Genomic DNA, 26126 nt, shown 5'->3' on the forward strand with positions numbered 1-26126 from the left:
CACACCTCCTCCATCGCGGGAGCGCACGCACGCACGGCACGGCACGACGCACGCACGCACGCACACACACACACACACACACACACACACACACACACACACACACACACACGCACATGGGTCGTCAGGGCATCTCCACAACCACTCCCTCCATGCTCCATCCGTGCATGCACGCGGTCGTGCCGCTTTATTATTTGCTATTATTTTGTTATATGTTTAGGGTATAGTAACCGCCCTGTGGGGGCTCTTTGTTTAGATCCAACGCGACGCGAGGAGGCGACGGGAAGAAACAGAAAGACGGCGGGCAAATTGTTGCTTTTTGGTGTGGCAATCACGGTGGATCAATGGACCTGATCGAGAAGAGATCGGGCTTCGTTTAATGGCTTTTCTAATGATCGTTTGGATAACGGCCACGAAGGTTTACTGAGAGAGAAGGTGTCAGCACTCTTTTCTGCCTCTCTCTCTCTCTCTCTCTCTCTCTCCCTCTCTCTCTCTCTGTCTGGATCTCCTCTCTCTCTCTCTCTGTCTGGATCTCCTCTCTCTCCACATCAGTAGCCTATCAGTTGAGGGAGAGACAGGGAGAGAGAGAGAAGAGCACGTAGCCTACCTCCCTTTCTTGGTTTCTTCTACTATGAGGAGAGTGGAGAGTGGAGACATACCATCATCCTCAAATGACCCATCATCATCATCATCATCATCCTCATCATCATCTCCACCCTCCTCCTCCTACTCCACCTCAGTGAATCGTCCGTCTCCTCCTGGTCTCCCCTCCGGGCTGTCAGATCATGGCATGCGGCTTCTGTCGGCTCTCCACACCGCCACAGCCTCGCCTCGTCGCCGCTGCTGCCAGTGCTGCTGACCATGGGGCTGAGATCCAGGAATGTTGCCGCCGTTAACGGAGCTACCGAGGACAAGAACGCCGGCGGCGCTACTCCCCATGGAGGTGTGGTGCACGGGGACCTGCTGGACCACCAGGTAGGACTGACTGTCGGTTCGATTCCGTTCAATTCAAAGCGGCAGTGGGCGACAGAGTAGGCTAGTATAGGCTATTATAGCCTACCTCAAGTATTCAAAAGTATAGGTTACACATAACGAAGTAGACTACATTTAGTTTTTCATATCAATGCATTGTATTGAAATTTGGAACATTTCCAAAACAATGTAAAAAAAAAAAAAAAAAAGGGAAAAAAAGGCAATTCTGAAATTGTCTGAAAGTTAAATAAGAAATTCAAAACATTGTGAAAATAGCAGACCTATACAAGCTAATCAACCCATTGCTTTATGAGCTTGTAGATATGCTATTGTTGCAATATTTGTGACAAAGTGATTATTTTGGTAATATAATAATAGATTTTTGGGGGTCCCAAACTACAATATCGAAATATGTAGCAGTGTGAAAGTTATTCCCAAATAACTCAAAACTAAAAATAACCCTCCAAATAAGTAGTAGCCTAAATGTATAGTTTATGTCCACCACAAAATATCAATAGTGAAAATAGCAGATGTGGTCAGATGTGTATGTGTAACCATTATATTTTAAATTATGCTTAAGCAGTTATTAATGTGCGTTTTCGATAGGCAGTGAAATATACACATCCTGGAGTAAAGTACAGATACTCAATAAAACATTGGCTACTTCAGTACAATAGGCTACTCAAGTAAATGATACTTACTCCCTTTGACCTGCCTATACCACCAGGGAACTCCCACCGGTGCCGACAAAGATGGAGTTTTCCTCCTGGTGGTCCCCGGGAGCCGGGACTCGGACGGCAAGAAGCAGCGGGGGTCCCTCCAGATCCACGGGATGGTGGGCTTCGGACTTTTGGCCAAGACCCCCCTGGGCTACACGCGTCCCACCAAGAGGAATAACCTCCGCAAGAGGAAGATCCAGACCCTCATCTACGACGTGCTGGAGAGACCGCGAGGGTGGGCGCTGCTCTACCATGCCTTTGTGTGAGTAGACAATGAAACGGCCCGGCTGCGGTCTGTTTACTTTTACTGTGGGCACTGTCAAGGTCTTGAGGGTTCATTTAACTGTTTCAGAGTGGTTCGGTACAACCGTTTGATAGGATTTGTAATCTCTGGGACTCTGATATACACTGTAAACGCCTCAGTGTAATCATAATGTGCGGTGTAGTATTGAAGTCAGTCATGCATAATTTATTTTTCTGCTTTGGCACCACAGATATAGCTACAGGATATGTATGAAAACATAAACGCTATATTGTCTCTATAATCAGTGCTGTCAGTTGGAGAAACATTATATTGGATCATGTAGATGTCTAAGTGTACAGTTCCTCATGTGATGTGTGATCCTCTGCAGAGTAACCGAAGTTTTGTGATATCAATGGGTCCATTTGGTTGCATTGTGGACATTCCCTGAGTTAAATTACGACCCACAAGTGAGTTGTAGTAGGATTTGGTTTCCTATTGCACACTCCTTTGTAACACACAGATAGTGTAAATCCGTCTCATGGCTATACTTGGAACGCACGCACACACATTTACCCTACAGTAAGCAAATGTGACAACGTTTTGTTTAATATCAGTCTGTTGTGTGGGGAAGTGTAAAGGGAAATTGGAACTCATGTAGACAGTGGAGGTCTTCATGGATGCTTGTTTGTTGTAATTGTTGAGACTGTACTGCAGCAGAGCAGTCAAACCATCAAACTCAAAGTGCAGCTGAACATTAAATTAGATCAGTGGTTCCCAAACTGTTTCAAGTCAACGACCTGTGAATGACCCGTATCTGAAAATACAGTTTGTGCCAGGGACCCCCATGTGAGATTTGTGCTTAAAATGTATCAGCAAGATTCCAAACGTCGTGTGTGTGTGTGTGTGTGTGTGTGTGTGTTTTATGTTGATTGCAGCTTGTTTTTTTTGTATAAATGACACCCCTGGCTGACAGCCACCACACTGAAGTCATCTTGGCAGCGACATGAAAAGAAAACCTGTCACCCCTTCTACGCATCATCTTACATCATACAGTGTGTCATCACACGCGCACGCACACACGCACGCACGCATGCACGCACGCACGCACGCACGCACGCACGCACGCACGCACGCACGCACGCACACACACACACACACACACACACACACACACGCACACACACGTTCACGTTCACGTTCACAATCACCCACACACGCATACTGTACACGCACAAGCAAAGTTCCGCTTGGTACCCTCGCAATCCAGAAGTCGAGTCGTTGGCAGTACTTTATTAGTCCTTACAACAAGAGTCCGAACTCAGACAATCCCTGTTTTTCGGCATGGTGTTGCATGATGGCATATAGGCAAAAATGTGTATACAATATAATTCTATATATATTCTATTATGGCACTTTTTGATTTGGTTTTGAAAATGTTTGAAGTGTGTGAATGTTGTTGATTATGACTCTTCCGGGTGTTTTGTGTGTGCTCAATAATGGTGCCAATAATCCGCCTCAAATTGGCTCAGCGTACCTACTTATAACAACATGGCCAAAACAGCAAAGGGTTGTGGAACATTGAGGAACCGGAACCGTCACATTTGTTTCCTCAACTGGGTTGTATCACAATGTCAGAGCTGTTATGTGGACTTCACGTCTGCTATATACAATTACAATACTCAAGGACCACCATAACTCTGAGAGTGTACAAATGGAACCAAATGTATACGCACTCAAACTCATTACAGCCCTGTATGCAGCATCCATTTGAAACAGCCTGTAGGAATGGTTAAGACTGAATGGTTAAGGAATCGGAATCGTTAAAATCCTAAAGGATCCCCACCCTAAGGATGAATGTTGTTAATGGTGTCGTGTCCTGTCGTGTCTGTTGTCACAGGCTGGGTGGTGTGTTTCAGTGTGCGTCAGTGTGTCTGTTGTCACAGGCTGGGTGGTGTGTTTCAGTGTGCGTCAGTGTGTCTGTTGTCACAGGCTGGGTGGTGTGTTTCAGTGTGCGTCAGTGTCTGTTGTCACAGGCTGGGTGGTGTGTTTCAGTGTGCGTCAGTGTCTGTTGTCACAGGCTGGGTGGTGTGTTTCAGTGTGCGTCAGTGTGTAGACATTGTGTTGTGGAGGTCACAGGGTCATTGATCAGAGAGGGGTGACACCCGGAGGTTATGTAAGGACTTTAGGGACCTTGACATCTGCTGAGCTTCCATTTCGGACTGCAGTGTGCGCGTGCGTGCGTGCGTGCGTGCGTGCGTGCGTGCGTGCGTGCGTGCGTGCGTGCGTGCGTGCGTACGAGTGAGAGTGAGAGACAGCGACAGACATTAATCTTTACAGCGATGCCCTGGGAGTTGTAGGGAGTTGCCTGGTACAACCTCGGACAGACAGAGAAAGAGAGGGGGGTGTGCGTGGGTCTTGGCAGTGTGACAAATCTCTTGACACTAGGCCGTTTCCCAGAAAGAATCTACCATGCTAGTGTTTCTCCACCTCTCTCTGTCTGTCTCTGTTTGCATCCTGCCCCCCCTCCTCTCTCTCTCTCTCTCTCTCTCTCTCTCTCTCTCTCTCTCTCTCTTTCTCTCACTCACAGACAGACAGACAGACAGACAGACAGACAGACAGACAGACAGACAGAAGTCTGTATTAGAAGGTTTTGTCATGTTCTTATGTCCATTACAGTACAACATATACTGATAAAGCGTGCAGAGCTCTCCATGGTGCTGAAAGACAAGGGCTCCAATTTCGTCTCAGACTTTACCCGCAGCGCGGCCGCAATTCAGCCGCTGCCCGAAAATTACGAATATAGGAGCTTTCTCTGTCCCTTAATGGTATTTTCGTCCAGCGTCACCCGCTATCTTTTTTGCCGACACCGGTATTTGTGCCTAGAGGTGTGGTCATGGGCGTGTTGGCACGCTTTCCCCTAAATTGCTATTTTGGTCACTTACATTTGGGAAAGCGACCGTGGAGTTTAAAAAAGGCAATGGCACGTGGACTGGTGATTGGTTAAATTTGGTTTAATTATTTTAACCCCCAAACCACACCTACCTGCATTTGACTATCCATTTATTCCATTAGAATAGACCATAGACCATTTCATGATTTTATCCAGAATGAAAACATTCTCTGAGGTAAATGAGTTAGTGTACAGTACATTTCCCATAATAGCCTATAGCCACTATAATGTTTTAGTTAGCCTATTACATAACTTAATATGCTACTGGCTGTATTATTCTTGGACAGATTATTCAATGCACCTCATAAGGCTGTTCACACAGATTGGAGAGTCAAATTGGTTGGATCATGCCCAAGCAAAAAAAAAAGAAGAAACACACATAGACACAGGTTTTTCTGAATCATATTTCAATGAATCGCATTTCTAGATAGTTTGAAATGCGATTCAAATGCTTTCTAAAGATGAGTCCTCAGTCTGGACACTTTGACACTGAAGCCTTTGCTGCCAGACTGTTGCTGGGCAAAAATAAAAAAATTGTTCACGATGCATCACATCGCCATGCATCGTGAGCTTGTAGATCTGCTTTGTTGTTCTATCCCGCTGGCCTCTCACCAGCCGGCACACTTCCATGCTGAGCCTTCCAGTCCAGCAGAGCAGTGTTGATTTTGACAGCACAGTCCTTTGAATACACTTCCATTCCAGTTTTAGTCATATTTTAAATATAAAAAAATTTAGTCTAGTAACTAGACTAACATTTTTTACATTTAAAATAAACTAGACTCTAGTTTATGCCGACTAAATATCATACTATATTTTACTCGACTAAATCTACAATTGATTTAGTTAATTTTGGCAGGCCTTTATGGCATCATAATGCCTGATTTTTCATGTTTTGCTTGCTGAAAATAGCCGATCTACAAGCTCACAACACGTCGCAGCGCGTAGATCAGCTATTTTCAGAGTGCAACACCCAAGCACAACCAAACACAAAATGACTTCTCTTTTAGTTCTACTGGATCTCTTTTCCACTAGTCTCTCCCTAACATTTAGTCTAGTTCTTTTTATGTTGACGAAAGTAATTGTTTAGTTTTCATCAGTGAAAAAAGGGAGTGGAACATTTTCTGACATAGTTTTAGTCAACAAAATCAACGCTGCAGCAGAGTGTGAACTTTTTCCACATTATTGATTGTGTGGTGTATTATGAAACAGCTGGTCTGATGGAAGCTCTCTGCAGGCGGCTCATTAGAAGCTGTGAGTGCTCATTAGCGGCAGAGTGGCCACGCAGCACATTCTGCAAGGATATATGCAGCGATTTAGTCAAAGTGAAACAAGACAGACCTCACGCTCACTCCATGCTCACTGAACTCACTCGCAACCGAGTTCGCAGAGGGCTCCGGACCGTCTGACCTGTGGCATTAACCCATTTAACCCAAATGTCAGTCGTTCTTAGATTTTTCAAAAATAGCAGACCTACAAGCTCGTGAGCTTGTAGATCTGCTATTTTTCAATAGCTAAAGCATAACGTAATGCTAACACCAAAAGGGGTTCCCGCACAAAATGGGTTAATCAGTAGGCAGCAGGCACGTGCACACGTACATATCAACTCCTGCACTTTTACCCGTCTGTAAGAAAGTGTCCTCCCCCAGACCATGGGGGAAAGCAATGCAAATAGCCCCTTTCCAATGTGTTCTGTAACAAAGTGTCCTCCCCCAGACCATGGGGGAAAGCAATGCAAATAGCCCCTTTCCAATGTGTTCTGTAAGAAAGTGTCCTCCCCCAGACCATGGGGGAAAGCAATGCAAATAGCCCCTTTCCAATATGTTCTGTAAGAAAGTGTCCTCCCCCAGACCATGGGGGAAAGCAATGCAAATAGCCCCTTTCCAATGTGTTCTGTAAGAAAGTGTCCTCCCCCAGACCATGGGGGAAAGTCTGTAAGAAAGTGTCCTCCCCCAGACCATGGGGGAAAGCAATGCAAATAGCCCCTTTCCAATGCTGTACCCGAAGGCTGCATTCCAGAGAATTGCCTTTTCCAAACCTTGCCGTACACCACATCTGCAGTAAAAGCTTGATTATACTTAGTTCAGTGCTGTGTCACGCACCGACAATAGCCGATCTCCAAGCTCACAACCCGTTGTGCTGCAACGCATGGTGTTGCTTGGCGATCTATTTTCAGTATTTTCACCAAAAGTGCCCTTTTACAAAGTTCAGCGCCTGCCATTTCAAACTTTTTTCTCCCAACAACCTTTCTATCTACCCCCAGACAGGCCTCTCTCATAAAAGAGATATTGTATCTCGATGGGACTTCATGTGGGACTTTGATGTATAAATAAAGGTTAAGTACAACATTTATAAATATATAAGTGTTTTTGACAAGTCCCGACCACGGAAAGGAAGCATTGAAGCCAAAAGGACATGTTGGCCAATCGTACGTGCTGCAGCTCGAGCCGAACTGGGCCTATCTACGTCATTATGGTGTGCGTACGTGACGCACACGCACAAACGACTTGCGGTGCTTGTTCATGCTTTATGCCCAGCACATTCATGAATGCAACTCTATGATGTACTGTAGATGGGTTCAAAATGGGCGGAGCCGGAAGAATGGGTGAAAAGGGAGTATGCATGAATGAGCAACTCCATGCAAGTGGATGGGATAGGAATTCCGGTGCCGTCTCTATTATTTATAACTCTATGGTTTTTGACAACTTCTTACACAGTGCACTATAATAAGCATAAACAACTGAAAGCCCGAAAAACTCAAAAGCGTTCGCTGACCATGCACTTAACACGGCAGCCATTCGGCTTACATTATTCTTTTCATGTTAAGGAGATATATTATTATGTTCTGAATAAAGTCTTATATATATTACTATTTTGCCAGTTATTTGGGGACCCACTTGAAAAGGCCCACAGGTTGGGAATCGCAGGCCTGGCCTGAATCGGAGGCATGAACATGCTTGACTTCCTTGTGTTACTACAGCTTCAGGAAATTGAATCCGCTACTCATACAACCTCACGTATCTCAACACCCCATGGAAATCCGTCACAGCGCTGTTATGGCACCGTGACTTATCTCTCACTGGCAGGGCGTGCGATCGCTCTTCAGTCACTGACCACATTGATCTTTCATGCATTAACGCCATAACAGAAACACTCTGCTTCCTGGAAGAGTCAACAGGAACAATGCATGAAAAAACATTCAGTCCACGAGTTCACTGGTTACAGGGACCGGGATTTGAATTAAATCCAGTGTAACCACTGTGCGGTTATTTTGGAGATGTAAACGTTGTGTTTAGTAACCTGTGACTTAGACTTCTGACCTAGTTTGTCAACATTTGCGACCATGCACACTTGTACAGTAGACTTGTCAGTGCACATAAATGTTAGAGCAGACATTGCTGTTCCCCTCAGAGTGCGGCTGCTTGGGTTGTGGGTTCAAGTGTTTAATGTAAAAGCCCCTCTCCCTGTAGTAATCTTGAGGACTATGTCAAGTGTTGTCTATTTAGATGCTGTGCTTTTTATTGGTGATAGAAAGCACACGCAATACCTATGTGCCTATATGTCTACTGATGGCTCACACACCATGCACTGCAATAGCCTATCAATCTTGTGAAATATGAACTCATATATTCTAATCAGCACCTTGCAACTGAACCGTTTGTGGGTTCTCTTCTCCTACACGTGCACAAACCTGCACACAATGCGGCCTATATGACACCTACACATCAGGCGCACGCACCTGTGTGTGCGCGCGCGCGTGTGTGACCAGCTGACATAAACATGCTTGCTCACAGTAAATAGAATGATAATAAATGGACCACGCCTGGTGCTTAATATGGGGTCCAGGGTGTCTCCAGCTAGATGATTGATAGCTACTGTAGGGAAATTCACCCGAATATGTATGAGAGAGAGAGAGAGAGAGAGAGAGAGAGAGAGAGAGAGAGAGAGAGAGAGAGAGAGAGAGAGAGAGAGAGAGAGAGAGAGAGAGAGAGAGAGAGAGAGAGAGAGAGAGAGAGAGAGAGAGAGAGAGAGAGAGAGAGAGAGAGAGAGAGAGAGAGAGAGAGATGATTATTTGTCACGTGCCTGGTCTTGCATGTTCTTCTTACTGGCTATTAAGCCTTAAAGCTTACTTATATCCGCATGATTTGTAACCCTTTTCTCAGAAGCTGGCGTTGATAATGTAAGAGACACTGGACTTAACTTGGAATAGGTTCTAGACATATCAGGGAACCCATAGCACTTACCCTACCCCCTTAGATAGCATTTCTGTAGACTTAGATAGCATCTGATACAGACTTATAGCATGTTATGTAGACGGCACTATAATTGCATTGTATATAGTCATAGCACGCCATAGTACATATGTATAGCATAGTAGTATATATATATAGTTTATATGTATAGTCTCATAATATAGATATTCCACTGTTACTTTCTTAGCTTACGCATGTTTTATGATAAATGCTTTTGTGATGTATTCCCATGCTTTTGTTCTTGATTATTGTAAGTCGCTCTGGATTAAGAGCGTCTGCTAAATGCCTAAATTGTAAATTGGAACCTCGGTGTGCATGTTGAAATTCTCCATATTACATTATTTGCATTTGACACAGTGTCTGACATCAGTCCATATATGGGCATTTGACTCCATGTTATGTGCATTTGACATGGACATTTCACAACACAAAAGAGTCCTAAAGGTTCAGACTTGAATTTAAATATTCACCTCGGTTCGTCCCGTTTGTGTTGTGCTAGCGGCGCTCGTGCAACTTCTCATCTTTGCATTGACTTGTAATCGCACCGCTCTAACCATCCATGTCTGAACGCACCTTAATACCGTAAGTAATACACTAAATCGATTAGTCTGATTAATCACGTATAAGCCCTGTAGCATGCTTCGTTGCACAACAGTGCAGTGCAAAAAAGAATGTTGCATGACGTGTATTGCGTGAGCTTGTAGATCTGCAACTTTAACTTTAACAATTGTCAAATTTATTTGAAGTCATATGGCCCAGCCCTACAGCAACCAAATGGACCTTAATGCGTCTGTAGCTTGGACAGTACAAATGGAACTAAATGGACCATTAATAGGTCCATTTGGTTCCATACCATAACAATGACTAATTGTGCCTTTAACATCTCTCTCTCTCTCGCTCTCTCGCTCTCACAGAATCCATTAGGAAGCTGTGGTGTTTGTGAAATGATAAATATCTTTTTTTGATGGGCAGAAAACTAGTATCTCCAAATGTATGTTATTTCCTGTAAATGAGCCTTACAATGTCATACTACAGAATTATACATTGTCAGCTTGTAGATCTTATACATTAACCATTGAAAAGTATGAACACAAGCTTGTGACTAAATCATAACTACATTTATTGGATCCATTGGAACATTTTCTTTCCATTTCCTGAAAATTATGAGTTTTGGACATACAAGGTTTTCACCCGACAGCGATGATATTTGGTGTCTGAGTGTCTGGACATTGTGTGGGCTGACGGGGCCTGTGTTCGCTTTCTCCCATCGCAGGTTTAATTGCAGCCACTAGAGCACCACATTGTTGCTGTGATTGGCAGAAACCTCTTATCTCCATATTCTAACTTGTTGTGTAAATTTAACTACTACTACACCCTACTTGATCATATACTACAACGTCACAAACAAGTAGCAAATGTAGCAGATCCACAAGCTGGAAACGCGGCACGAAGCGCTTTGAGCTTGTGGTGTGAGCTTGTGTTCTAAATTTGACCCATTTTGGGCGGGAACCCCTTTTGGTGTTAGCATTATGTTATGCTTTAGCTATTGAAAAATAGCAGATCTACAAGCTCATAGCGGCGCGCTACGAGCTTGTAGGTCTGCTATTTTTGAAAAATCGAAGAACGACTGACCACTGAACCAGTTCATAGATCGAAGGGACAGTGGTGACAGAGCAACAAGGGCAACTACCAGAGGGGACTATGAAGTGCCAATCAGACGTAGTGTGTTTGGTAAAACAGTCTTCTCTGTTTAGAGCCTCCCATCACTGGAACAGTCTCCCTACAGAAGTAAGAGAGACTTCCAAGTATCTGACCTTCAAATTCAACCTGAAAAGGTGGCTAAAAACAATTCAAATCTGTAATCATGAGTAACTATCAGCACTAATTAGTATTCGGTGTCATTTCTCATTTCACTTTGCAGTTGTTCTGTCCCCTGTACCATGTTGATCTGTATTGTATTGTGAATGCCTGTATGGTCATGGTGTTGGGTGCCTGCACACGGCATCAACGCATGGTGTTGTGTGCAGGCGCCCTACACTCGCCCTGTCAAATAAAAAATAAAGCAAATAAAATAAAAAATAAACATAGAAACACAGCTTTTTCAGAAAACTGTCATTTTCAAAAAGACATTTTTAGAATCTGATCTCAGGTCAAAATGGGTTAAGGGAAGGTGAAAACTTTGAAAAGCTGCTATAATAATAATACTATGCAATAATATGCAATAGCAATAATATGTCAAAATGACAAAGAATTTTTTGAATGCAGAAGCGGCCCCTAGATGTGTCACACAGACACAGATTTTTTGGGGGAGCGTTTTAGTCATTGCTGTCTGTCTGAATACAAAAATACAACATGACTTAAAGCTGCTTATATAGCTTTAAGTCATGTTGGCTTCATACATATGAACCAACGACAAGTTTGAACAAGAGCCTGTGATTAACTAACTGCATTGGATCCATTGGATTTTTTTTCTCCATTTCCTGAAATAGCTATATCAGACATACAAGGTTTCCCAACGACGGTGACAATATTGCTACAGCACTGCTAGGACGGTATTTGTTTGGAGCCTTGTGGTTTGGTGTCATTTGCGGTATTAATGTCTTCAGTGTTTTAGCATTAGGAGTGTCTGCTCTGTTTAACTTCCCCCAAGGGGAACAATGTGGAGTCACATTTTATTTTTTACGACGTATTAAATACTCTCCGCTCTAATGCTGTTGTTGCTGCCCCACCTCTTCACTCAACTAAATCATATTGAACATGTATGTAGTTCTGTACTGATAGAACCAAATTAGAAAACAAGAGATAGAAAACAGGGTAATAGTTTAGAACATTTATGTACATATTTATGCCGGTAGTGTATGTGAAAGGCAGATACATGATGTATCGAACATTACCATCACATGCACGACATATTATTTTACAAGCATTAGCAACATATGCTGTTGTGTACATTCTTTTTGAAACATAAGCATCTTCATATAGAAATATTTGCATAACTTGCAGATGTGTACATATGTTTTTAAGGTGCCGTGTCCAGTTTGTGCAGCATGGAAAGATAAAGAGAAAGAAAACCATAAATCACATGGCTAAAAGGCGACGCATACTCCAGTTCAACTTCTTAGGTGATAACCTACTCACTACTGTGGTTGGGAAAACTACAACATGACAACACTGAGCCGCGGAGGGTGATAACTTACTCACTACGGGGGTTGGGAAAACTACAACATGACATCACTGAGCCGTGGTGGGTGATAACCTACTCACTACGGGGGTTGGGAAAACTACAACATGAAGTAACTGAACCGCGGTGGGTGATAAGCGACTCACTACGGGGGTTGGGAAAACTACAACATGATGTCACTGAGCCGCGGTGGGTGATAAGCGACTCACCGCCCGCCCACCCCCAGCAGATCTCTCTGTTTTTACTAACCAGCGCGGTGGTTAGGTTATCACCTATCAACTTAAAAATGCATTTTGTTCAACAGACTGATGGTTTTCGGGTCAGAAACTGTTCAGTGGTCGGGTATTCAGACATTTTACAGCAGTAGAGCTTGCGTGGCTGTTGTCACAGTAATGTCCTGAACAGAAAATGGCACACACGCACGCACGCACGCACGCACGCACGCACGCACGCACGCACGCACGCACGCACGCACGCACGCACGCACGCATGTACACACTTTTGTGTGATCTCTGAATGCTACATACATTAGCATTGGGTTGCTAGGCAATGAAGTAAACAGAAACTGATTGCCGTGTGTATCCACTCGTTGTAAACATCTTTCAAATACCTTATCTCGGATCTCGAATCCGAGATAAAGGCATTATTTGAAAGTGTAAAGTAAATCGTCCTTTCTTGAAAGGCGCTATATAAATTCAAGTTATTATTTGTAATATTTATCCATTTTGACCCATGCAGACGTATCTTGTTGTGTTCCATTCGAGATCATTATAAATATCACTGTAACTTGTCACTTCCACACAATGTAGAGAGAGATATTATTGTTGTTGTCATTATTATAATTATTATGATCATATCGTGTCACTTCGTGCCATATGTTATGATCTTGTAGATCTTCTATTTTCTTAATAGCCTAAGAATTCTAAAATGACACATTTGCTTTCCCGGTTTTTATGGGATAAAGTGCATGAAGCATCAAACATTGTTTTGATTAATGCAGCAACATTAGATTGCTCTCAGTTGCATATTGTTCTCATTACGTTCGAGGAGAAAACACAACAGTTTTGACATTCAATCTATTAAGCTTCGGTAGTAAGACTGTGTAGGCCTATAACCTTTTTTTTTTCCCTTCTTTTTACCCGAGTCATGTTTGGCTGACACAGCATCGAGTCAGGTAATCACCAGAACAGCTCCCTGCAGTATCATAACACATTGCTAAATCCACCTGGACCTAATTATAGCCTTCAATTAGTTGTCTCCACCAGGCCGAAGGCATGTGGGGAGAGTATGTTTTGCACTCCGTCCGTCCGTTTGTGTGTCCGTCCGTGTGTCCGTTAGTAGCTAATCTCGGCCACCGTTAACCCGGTGGATGGCAAATTTTGCACACACACTCCCTGGATGCCAACGATGAATCTCTGCCCCAAACTTTCCAGAACGGCCTGTTATAGCGCCACCAGGAGGCCGCTTTGTGCAAAACAAGTTTTTGCACAGTACACCTACAGATTTTGTCCAAACATCACGCACATTGGTACACACACTCCCTGGATGCCAACGATGAACCTCTGCCCCAAACTTTCCAGAACGGCCTGTTATAGCGCCACCAGGAGGCCGCTTTGTGCAAAACAAGTTTTTGCACAGTACACCTACAGATTTTGTCCAAACATCACGCAAATTGGTACACAGTCTCTCTAGAGCCATTCAACCAAACCGGTCTTTCAGATTTCTCAGACTCCATCCTGATTGGTTAAGATTGGCTTCCAAAGTTCACAGGAGTGCTCAGTTTCAAACAAAATGCTGCAAATCATGAACACATCGCGTGATTTCCGTGAAATTGTGCACCCACATTCCCACTAGGCCCAGGACAAAATGCCACATGAACAATTTCAACTCAGCCTCAAGGTGGCGCTATAACTGGCCCAAAAGTGTTTTTACCTCTAACTGCACGGATCTGTGGATAACCTGGTGGAGACCTGTGCCCAGAAGGGCACTTTTTCTAGTTGAGTTGTGTTTTGCTATTCTACTTGTCAGGTACAGTACATGTAAAATGTATTGGGGAGAGACAGAGAGAGATGTGTTTTTGTTACTGCTGCTTGTTTCTTAACCACAATGTTTAGAATGTACTCTAATTTATATTTTCTACCTGGTATCCTAAAGTTTCAATTATATTTTTTTATTGTATATTGTTTAGTTTAGTATATTGTTTGCATTCTATGTGTGTTATTACCTTGCTTAATGTGAGTCACTCTGGAAATGAGCAGTGCTAAATGCTTAAATTCTAAATTGGAGAGAGAGTTATCATAGGTTGGTGAACCAATAGAAAGTTGGCTTCGGTTTCCAGCGCTAGTTATGCCCTGAAAATCATATAGGGGTCGTTCAAGCTACCCTCCCCCAAACACGGCCCAATTGTGTTCGTATAGACACTCGACAAAGGCGGATGCACCACGATGGATTCGAACCCCCAACCTCTGTGGTGGCGGGCATGCAGGCACTTTACCACTGCGCTGCTCGAGCACTCTCTCCAACTACCAACTATCATCCTGTATGGAGGTGTTACTGAAGGTGGAGGGGGTTGGGGGTTGGGGGTAGGGGTGTCGTGGTATCGGCGGGCACGCCAGGCAGGGTGCAGGACGAGGAGGAGAGGTCACAGCCGCTGCCTGGCTGTCCTTGTGAGAGGAAACGCAGCGGGGTCGATCAGAGAATAAACACCCCACTTCCTCACTCAGCATCTCTCCTACACTGGCAGAACATCATGATCATGATATAGCACGAAGAGTCCACCGACAAATCTCTCTCTCTCTCTCTCTCTCTCTCCCTCCCCATGCCTCTTTCCTCCCCTCTCTATCTTTCATTATTTCTCTCTGTCGCTATCTTGTTCTCTCTCTCTCATTCTTTCTCTATCTCTCTCTCTCTCTCTCTCTCTCTCTCTCTCTCTCTCTCTCTCTCTCTCTCTCTCTCTCTCTCTCTCTCTCTCTCTCTCTCTCTCATATATATGCATATATCTCTCCCTCTCCCACTCATCAACCTGGTGGGCTGTGAGTTTATTGCAAGTGGGCCCCCAAATTATTGACAAAACACTGATTTTAAAGTTAACATTAACATGAAAAGGAAATGATGTGGTTATAATTTAGTTTTTTCTTTAAAACATTATAAAATATTTGAATTATGAAACTGTATAACTGCATACTATAGGAATGCCGTGCTAGTTCCATATCAATTCCGATGCCAGAACACTGTCGATTGATGGATCATTCAAATAATCCCGCTCTGAGAATACACGCCAATTTAACAATGGCTGCCCGTGTTTAGTGGTCACATGGGTGGGATTTTCAAGTGGGCATTGATTGAGAACCACTGATCTCTCTCTCTCTCTCTCTCTCTCTCTCTCTCTCTCTCTCTCTCTCTCTCTCTCTCTCTCTCTCCTCCCTCACACCATACATTCCACTATTGTGTTCATTTCATCCAGACAAGCATAAATTCGCCTGGCGCCCACAGACCCCATCCTCCTGATTTATATCAGTTTGCGGCAGAGCAGCAAGAACACATTCAGTTCTCTCAGGTAGTGTCTGAGTGACTCACTGGCAACTTAGCGATGGTGCATGCTTGGCAGCAACGCAACGTGCTGGACCGGCTTCGCAGGTTGCAGAGGGAAACGCTACGCACTGGGAAACGCTGAATGTTATTTATGTTTGTCCGTTGTTTATACTGGTAATACCCCATCGAGATACATATATCTCCTTTTTTTTTTCACTTTGACCTACGAGAGACAAATTCCTCTTAACAATTGTGGTTGTTCAGTGGTTCGTTAGGGGTTATTTAGGTGCTGCATGTGTATAGCACCACTGTCACACAAAGAAGCTTTAAGCACCTGTATGGTTAACCACTTAAACCCTCTAGACCAGGGGTCTTCAACATTCTTCAGGCCAAGGACCCTTTAGCTGAGAAACAGATGACGCAGGGATCCTCACTACATATATTGTATACAATGTGTGAATGTGATGCATGTCACACTTTTTTTTGTCATAGATCGCTTCATAGACCTTGATTCATAGCATTTTTGGTCAAAACAACGTTTCTTTGATGGCACAGAGCCGACGCTGTGGAGGCCTCCAGTGCCCCGGCATAGATCCATCTTGTAAACAACAGTTGAACGAGACCTGTTAAACATACTAGGATCATGTCTACTTCTGGAAGTCTGGAAATGTGGCTTTTCAAAATAAGAGCTCAACTGGGAGAAATGCTGGCGTGAATTAGATCCTAATTTTTCAAATAAGTGTTCTTTTCGTTTTTTTCGTACTTGTCTTTTCTGTTTAAATGTGTGAATCATCTCGAAGAGTAATTTCCGACTTTTAAACCCTCAATACGTGGCGTGACTTTTTCCCCTCAACATGGTGTTGTGCTATTTCCGGCTAGAGTAAGGATTGTAGGGTTCAAGTAGTAAATGTAAAAACATAAATATTTCCAATCACATATATTTGGTGGGCCCCCTGTACTAACTCTGAGTACCCTTTAGGGTTCCCAGGCCCTGACCTGTTGAAGATCCCTGCTCTAAACTGAATATAATTAAGGGTTCAAGTGGTTAAGATGGGACCAGATGATGAGCCAAAGGACCACTTTTAGTGCTTTTTTTTTTACAGTGTGTACTGTGTAGGATAGGTTGCGATCTCTATTGGTCGATCAAGGCATTCTGGGAAATGTTGAGAAGCAACAGGCCACTGTACTGCCTCAAGGCTTTGTGATAGTGGTGGGAAGTAACTACTGTAAGTAGTAAGTACATTTACGTACTGTACGTATTAAGTACCATACATTTAGGTACTTTTACTTGAATCATGCAGTAAAAATATTCTTTTTAGTTTGTTCTTTTTCATTATTTGATACTCCTACTCTCACACTACATCGCAGAGGCAAATATTGATATTTTTACTGCAATACAAACATTTCACAACTTGAATTACTCGCTACTTTGCAGATTTAGATTATTTCATACTGTACTTTGCAGCTATTTGGAAATAGTCAATCTACATACTAGCTCACAATGTGTCACATCTAGTTGTGAGCTTGTAGATCTGCTATTTTCAAATCATTTTGACACATTTAGAAAACTCTGGAAAATAAATAAATGGGACATTATGCAGGGGAGGAGTACTTTTGTTTTACGTTTGGCACTTTACGTATATTTTGTTCAATACAAGACTTTTACTTGTAACATTGTTGTGAGAAATATTTCAGAAACAACAGAGCACTGCTCTGCCTCTGTGTATGGCTCTGGAAAGCGGAAGCTATATGTTTAAATCAATATTTATTGTCAAAGTATTGATTTAGTTGGTAAGTAGTGGTGTAATCCGCAGGATAATGCACATGTGAGTACTCACAGGCCGTATCTCTCTTCTTACCAACAGCCTTCACTAATCCAGCTTTTTAAGTGCAATAGCTACAGGGGAAATATGTTTAAAATACCAAGATTAAAAGTACTCGCAGAATGTTCCATTGCCTTTTTCTTTCTTTTCAAAGGTTTTTTACATTTCTCAAGATCTTTTCAAAGATAGCTGATCCACAAGCTCACAATGTGACGCGTTGTGATCTTGTATATCGGCTATTTTCAAATAGCCAAAGATATGGTTTAAGTGGTTAGTGTATGTTCAGTCAGACAACTCAAGGAGGATGTAATATATATTTATTGAATATAAGATAATCAATGCAATATATTTATTATGGTTTGGCGATGTATTGGATCTGCTTTTAGGTACTCAGGTCAAGCGCATCAGTCCCAACCATAGGGACTCTGAATCCCCCGTACCTAAATAGTAGATCCAAAACGACAGGTGGTAGCTGGGGTGGAGGTGGGAGCGCACTTGTATACAGCAGCACGAGTATACAGTATAGCAGCAGCAGCAGCAGAATTGAGCGCAGGTTGTATGACAGCAGCACGCTGATACAGCAGCAGTGTAAGCAAGCAAGAAGGCAGAGGAATGCAAACCTCTGGTTCAAGTAGCCGGTATGAGATGTGGTGAGTGTGTGATTGGCTGAGTGAATCATGTGGATGAGAGCGTGATGCTGCGGTGGCCCAATTAACAGCCGGCGCGCTGACTGAGGTTCCCTGACTGAACTTGCTCTGCGCATGTCTACGACAGGCGCAAATGCTCATTTCAGTCAGACAACTCAAGGAGGATGTAATATATATTTATTGAATATAAGATAATCAATGCAATATATTTATTATGGTTTGGCGATGTATTGGATCTGCTTTTAGGTACTCAGGTCAAGCGCATCAGTCCCAACCATAGGGACTCTGAATCCCCCAACAGCGCAAAACATCCGAAACCCCCAAAAAGCAGATCATCACCAACCCTAAGCTATACATGTGTACAACAGAGCACCTGTTGTTTCCTGTAACAGGAAGACCATACCGATATCCATTCCGCGCAGCGACAAGGGTCATAGGACATGGATCAGACATAGGTCATGCTAGCATTATGTGATGACTAGTCAATGTGTTCGACAGTACAGCGGCTGTTCTAGCATTATGTGATGACTAGGTCAATGTGTTCAACAGTACAGCGCCTGTTGATCCCTGAAATTCAGGAGTCCTAAACGGTGTCCTGGTTCGCTGCGCGCTGCAAAACCAACATGACCCACTGCACAGTGCACAAATAACCCAACTCAACCAGGATCACCGAAAGGGACATTCTATCATTATCATTAATATCTGAAATCAGTACCCAGTAGTCTACCACCTGGAGCTTCAAATTTTAGCTTGCAACATGATCGCATGCATGATCATGATGCGGCGGCAACGCTGCAATGCGGCAAGTTCTGCCACAGTAATATGCAAAATACAGTTTTAAGAATAATTGTACTTCTGTAGTAAGTAAGAAAAAGGAAAAAATCTGTAGCAAATAACACACTATTCGCGACTAGTTAGTATTTGAGCCTGTAAAATATCTTTCAAGACTAGTCTAACATAGCTTTCGTAAGCAGCAGAGACCACCGGCCTAAGAAACAGAAAATCATGCAGAAAAACAGTTTTAAGAGTATTAATAATATCCTGCAGCATAAGGAGCAAAATAATGAATATATGTAGCAGCAGCAATGTAACCAACATAATTCAGAGCTCATTAGTTCTGAGCCTGAAAAAGCATTCGAGTTTAGCAGAGCATAGCTTTCAACAGCTGCAGAAGACCACCAGCCCAAAGCTGTAGAGTGTAGCATTTGGAACTTCGGTGCTGCTGTGCCGATCCTAAAGAGTGACGTGTAGCGATTAGGAGGCAGCCCACGGCTTTGACACAGAAGAAGCAGCTTTTGCAGGACCGGCCATGGCTTCCCGGAATCCATCATGAATAGGGGCTCATGACATTGCGGATGGACAGCATGGCAGAAAACGAGGCATGGAAGAGAAAGGGCAAGACCAGTGTTAGTTGCTGTCACAGATATACCTTAATGAAATTAGTTGTTTTGAGTGATTTTATGGTGGGCATCCAAGCAAAGTCAGAAGTGGAAATATCATGCATAGGATTCACCACATAGAAAGTATAAAAATAATATATATATATATATATATTATAGGATGCCAGTAGATTACTCAGTGAAGCTCTGGAGTAAAGCTGAACGCCAGTTATAATGCCTTGAGATTTAAAACAATTAACTAAAAGCACTACTAGGATAGGATACACGGAAAGCAACTTGGAAAGATGAATAGGACCCTGCAACATACTTTAACCTCATGAGCTTGCAGCTGCAATTAAGAGAAGGCAGGAATAATTTACCATGGTTTGATTTAAGGTTACCAGGCAGCTTCGAAACCATCAGCATGGCCTCTGAGCTAGAACATGAAATTAAACAGACAAGCATCTCTACGTTGACAAACCTGGAATTAGAACAGCTCTTAGAATGAAATAATCCATAACACAGGTCCAAGTTATACCACTGAGTAACGTGTCGATAGATGGAACAGAGGAGCGTCCTTATTGATGGGTGATGCAGATTCCTTCATTATGACTGATCTGTTTCCCATTCCAGGTTTTTATCCGACCAAAAGCATGCTACCGCTGCTTATAAGGTAGCTCAAATAACACGGAAGACTTGCATCTGCCGGCAAGTATTAAATTCAGCCATTTATCTGCAACCCATCTCCCTTCATACTCTTCCCCCAAGACTGTAGAAGGAGCTGCGTCCATGTCACATATCAAGGAAACAGATGTTTCAACCGAAACACTACTTAGGTGGCTGAGCGACTGCATGTGAATATAGAATTAATAGAACAAAAGCAGCCTAGGTGAAGATGCGGATTGATTAACTGATGACCTGCCTCATGGTTTCAGTAGCAGCAGATCCACGTATACCACCAATTGGAGCCTATCCGATAATGGCTGCAGCTGCGATGAAGACTGTATGCAGCAACCCACGGGGAGGACCTTCCCAGCATCCAAGGTTCATCTCATCAGTATAAAGGGCTGTCGCTCAGGAAATGGAGACAGAAGCAGCATGAGAACAGCTATGAATCGCTTTAAAATGACATGGATATAGCTAAAGTTGACTTTAAGGCAAATTAGCTTCAGTCACGGTGTAGTATCATCTAAGCCGTAACACTGATAGAATTCAAATCAATCATTTAGCAGCAGTGTTAGCAGCGTGGTAACGCCATACCTCTTTCCCTGGCTGAGCATAGGAAAAACACCACGCCTCTGTTCCTGGGCTAAGCATAGCAGAAATGTTAGCAATGAGCCAATTCCTGTCTTTAAAGACAGACTGTGCGTTTAATTTAATGTTAAACACTTCCCTGGCGCACCATAAGTACTTACCTGTAAAACAGACCCATAGAGTAAGACGGAGTTACGAAACTCAGTTCACTTCATGGGGCCAGTTCAATGGCGTGGCTCTTCTTCTACAAATGGGTAGAAGGACGGAAGTAGGCAGAAATGCCTGACCCAGGCAACAGCCCAGCTTTAGTATTCTTAAATCCCTTATTTTAGATTGTTTGTAGTAATCGTATGACAAACACGTTACAGAGACTTTAGTCGTCCTGAATAATACTTTTAAAACATGTCATGTTGCACACATGCCTAAATGGCTTCTTATTTGCACTGCCGTCGTTGAAAACAATGTATTCGAAACTCCACTTGTCCGCCTTTCAGGCTGCATGAACAGTGCTCGGTTTCTGCCCGCTCATCGTAACTCTTCTATTAGATGGCTCTGCTGCAACCCATGCCGCCTATTTCTCCAAGCATAGGCATCGAGTCGTGGGTGCTTGAGGCCTGAAGCGCCCACTGACACAATGGGCGCGTTCGGAAATAGCGCACTGTGCAATGCAAACAAATGGACGAGTGCGCTCCCGCACTGGGGCCAGTGGGGCGGGGGGGCACCCACTATCAATTAGCATCCTAAATACCTCATAATAGGCCTACTAAAAATAATTGAGATCCCTGAATGTGCAAGCATCCACCTTATAGCCAGGTAAATCATTTATTTGAACAGCAGGATCAATTAGTTTATAGGTAGTTAGCATGAATCAATGGCATGATATTGATTCCTCCAGCCAAAATGAAAATAATAATATCCAGCATGGCTCTGCCCAACACTAGGTGCATGATACGGTACAATTCACACTGACATATTCCTTGGGACCCAGGTGCCATGTGGGCCTATGCAACCAAGAGCAACCTCACTGCTCTCTCAGTTGCTCTGGTCAACTCCATTTACTTCTAACTGATGCTGCATTGGACGTTTCATTCTGATCAGAGAACTTGTGTTGCCATATGTGAAGAAATACACTCCTCTATGTCAAATTGTTTCTTTAATGACAAAGATGAAGAAGCCCTGCAGTACAAACAAACAATAATAGAAAAACATTAACTAAAATAAGCAGGCTAATTAACATAAGAAAATGTACGAGCAACATTTACTCACATAAGAGTGTAAATAAAAGAAAGAGGCAAAACTATATCATAGTTCCATATATATGCATAACACAAACAAACAAAGTATTAGGTGAAGAACCTCCAAACAACACAACATGCATCTCTGAATGTGAACATGAAACTGACAACAAACAAGACGGCTCTCTTCTACACTCTACAGAACAGGAAAGCTAAAGATATACTGCCCCTAGTGGACGGCAGACGCTTCAATAAGGAAGAGACAAGCAGCTGGGTCAACGAAAACGAGCCACAACCTATCTTGAATCATTATGAAAACAATCCAACGTCAAATAAGTTTATCATCATATAAAATTGAGGGTGCCTCGAATGAACCGCGGGTTTAAACAACAACGTTGACCCGGCAAGTGACTTAAATAAACAAGCCCAAGACGCTTTTAATGTGCAGACGTGGCACCATGCATGACAGACGCGATGCGGACATACTCAGAGTAATCTAGTAATAGTGGCGACATTAGTGTTGACTCACTTGGCAACAATGGAATGCGGAAGTGCTCGTTCTATCTCAAGGGATAGTTCCAGCCAAAGGAACAGTTGGAACTATACAAAGCGTGTTGCCACTCTCCTACTCTACACTGTGGATAAATGCATGCTTTTAATCCCGTTGCCTTGAATCTATATTACGTCCACATATTGACTAGTAGCAGCCAAGACGAGAATGCGCACCAAGCGTGACCAGTCATAGAACTGATTATAAACTTTGGCCTGGATTTACATGTGAAGAACGGCGGAAAGCAGAGCAGACGGCAGGTAAGCTGCTTCCTTGACTAGTGCTGTGAGCAGGACAGGACCCGACGTGAAATTCATTGGCTAACAAAAAAAAAAAGCGATCTCGTGTGATCGAGGCACAACGATAAAAATGGCAACAGAAGAGGACATTTTAAGCAGCAGCTTCAATTTGATCTAGGTTATTTCCGTCGGTGAACAAAGCAGTGCACGTTCTTCCAACCAATTAAACTCACTGACTTACCAGAATTGTATGCAAGCAACGTTTAGTGCATAGCCTAATCGCCCAGACGCCACAGCAGTGGCGAGACTGGTGACCGTAGAATAGCGCACTTGTATACAGCAGCACGAGTATACAGTATAGCAGCAGCAGAATTGAGCGCAGGTTGTATGACAGCAGCACGCTGATACAGCAGCAGTGTAAGCAAGCAAGAAGGCAGAGGAATGCAAACCTCTGGTTCAAGTAGCCGGTATGAGATGTGGTGAGTGTGTGATTGGCTGAGTGAATCATGTGGATGAGAGCGTGATGCTGCGGTGGCCCAATTAACAGCCGGCGCGCTGACTGAGGTTCCCTGACTGAACTTGCTCTGCGCATGTCTACGACAGGCGCAAATGCTCATTTTTGTAATACTAATGTAGTGGAGTGAAAAGTACAATATTTGCCTCTGAGATGTAGTGACGTAAAAGTATGAATTATTGAAAACGGAAGTCATCCAGTGAAGTAAAAGTATCCTACCTCAAAATACAATACTTGAGTAAATGTACTAGTGTCTTTGCACCTCTGCGGCCTTTCTTACCAACAGCCAGCGGTCACTACAGATTTAAGTGCAATTGCCTCAAGGGAATGGTCCATCCATATCACTTCAGTCAATTTCACCATTTACCAGTTAACTGAAACCTCAAAACTATTGCTGGTTATCTTCCAATTTCACAATTTCATTATAGCTATAAGTAAAACCTCCAAAGGACCATTTTGTTATCTGCCAAACAGGCAGGTGGTACGGTGGAGGAGGAGCCATTTGTCTGCCAATTGCATTCATCTGGTAAATGGTCTGGCGAACTAGGCAATTGCCAAAGAGCGGCACTTAGGGTGGCAAAATGTGGTCCAACTATTAAAATAATTACCATATGGCAAGTAAATTGTGCCAAACCCTGCACTTTAAGTCGCCTCTAAATGACCGCAATGATCTGTGAATATTAAAAGGAGGAAGTGACTATAAGCCATTGAAGGACTGTTTTGAGTGGATGTCTGGAAGCTGGAATTAAATGCACTGTAGACGAACGTCAAATTTACCTGTGATGTTGGTTTCACGTTTTCATCCCCATGTCAGTAGTTGCTTCAGGAGAACTTTAACTTTTTTTCAAAGTTAAACTAAGACAAATTAAATACAATCTCTTCAGTAGCCTAATGCAACAAGAAAGGCATAAATAAGCTCTGTATTCATGAACTGGCAAATAGAGGATAGAGTTGAGACAATTTTCCACTATGAATGCTCGTCATTCAATTCTGAAATGTGGCTTTGTCTCTTAAATCGCTAACTGTTGTGTGTGTAGACATCAAAGGGGCTTGAGCCCCTGTACTTTTACCCGTCTGTAAAAAAGTGCCCTCTCCCGACCATGAATGCAGCATATTATGGTAAATTAAATCCCCTTCCCAAAGGTAGCATTCAATAGAGCGTCGCAGCAAAATGCATTGGGATTCATTTCCTGGGCCACTCGTCGTTCTGAAAGGGCGTGGGACTGCGACGCTCTATAGAATTGCCTTTTCCAAAGAATTTGAATTCAGCCTTTTTTTCCGTTATTTCCTTTGTTGAGTTTGGTGTTGCACAACTACTGTATGTACAGTATATCAAGGTAAGCCCTTAAATCTAAAACAAACCCAGCCACAAACATGTCCAGGTGAGCTAGTGGTCCGTCTTAATTTGAGACAGTGGTTGAAACAACGTATGATGCTGTCAGGAGGAAACCACCTAACTCCATTTTCTTTATAAATCAATGCTACTGAACACCCTTATGTCTGTGTGTTGGTTAAGAACATATTGAACCAATAAAGTATTAAAAAGCGCTTCGGACAAAACCTCTTAACTCCATTGGATCCTCAAACTGCTAAACAGCTAAAGCACCTAACTCCTCCCCCTCTCCCCCTCATGTAATTGACAATTATATAAAGTCACCATACCAACTTTGATGAGGCAGTATTGCGTTGTTTTAAATATAATATATTATACGGTTTTCTTTATTTCCTGAAACATTTATATTTTCAGAGATACTGTTCATTTGAAACTCATTTGTCAAGTAGGGCATACTGTCATGTGGTGAGATGAAAATGAGTGAGAAAAGCACCAATATTGAGGTTCAATACTGAATAATGACATCATTCACAATAGAGAAAAAAACAAGTATCATCCTAATGTTAATTGAAAATGAGATATTCCTCTAAATCTGGCTAGAAATGTCAAAACATTTGTTTGCCCTTTTAGTGCCCTTTTTAAAATTTCAGCCCATGCCACCCTGTAGTGTGTGTGTGTGTGTGCGCATGTGTGCGTGCGTGCGTGCGTGTGCACGCGCATTTTATGCAATGGCACTGGTTGTGCAGACCTTTTCCTTGATGTATCTTATGCACATAAGAAGGTGTAGGCTAATAGAGAGCCTGAACTATTATTTAATTTGAGGAACTGAAATTGTATCATTCAGAAAATAGGTGTGACTCATTTTTTTATGTAAGTAATTTGGCGGATTAGTGCATATGCACAGCCTCCCTGTTTTGTACCAATTGTATGTCGTCTCTGTCGGTTGGAAACCCCATATATCCCATATAAAACTGTTATTTTTCAGGTTTCAAATTAAAAAACAGCAACATCTACAAGCTCAATATGTGAATACGTATGTCAATGACGCGGTAATGTTTTACTTACTCACCAATACAAAGGCGGCTTGTGTTATTAGAAAGCCTACTTTCCTTAGTGGACGCACTCTGAGCCCCCCATCACACGTATAAAACGTTTGGCCAGAAATGGTTTCTTTTCACCCGAAGTATTTTTCTTCAGGTGAAAAAAAAAATCCCTTTCTGGACAAAAAGTGCATAGTATACGTGTGATGGGGGGCTCAGAGTGCATCCACTAAGGAAAGTCGGCTTTCTAATAACACAAGCCGCC

The 26126-nt window shown here is 42.9% G+C and overlaps 2 protein-coding genes across 2 annotated transcripts in view; both read left to right on the top strand.

Moving 5' to 3' along the window:
- The window catches only part of LOC310871284 (tripartite motif-containing protein 16-like), a gene marked incomplete at both ends in the record, with an annotated part of 503649 nt that overhangs the window by 153830 nt on the left and 323693 nt on the right, over positions 1 to 26126 (top strand). The gene's annotated exons all lie outside the window — the stretch shown is intronic.
- The window catches only part of kcnq3 (potassium voltage-gated channel, KQT-like subfamily, member 3), a gene marked incomplete at both ends in the record, with an annotated part of 186677 nt that overhangs the window by 3219 nt on the left and 157332 nt on the right, over positions 1 to 26126 (top strand). Inside the window, 2 exon segments of the mRNA XM_083781773.1 lie at positions 783 to 975; positions 1700 to 1953. Of these exon segments, the coding sequence (XP_083637899.1) occupies positions 783 to 975; positions 1700 to 1953 (447 nt within the window).

The sequence above is a fragment of the Protomyctophum parallelum genome, assembly GCF_964188405.1.
Source record: "Protomyctophum parallelum genome assembly, chromosome: 14".
In the NCBI taxonomy this organism is placed as follows: Eukaryota; Metazoa; Chordata; class Actinopteri; order Myctophiformes; family Myctophidae; genus Protomyctophum; species Protomyctophum parallelum.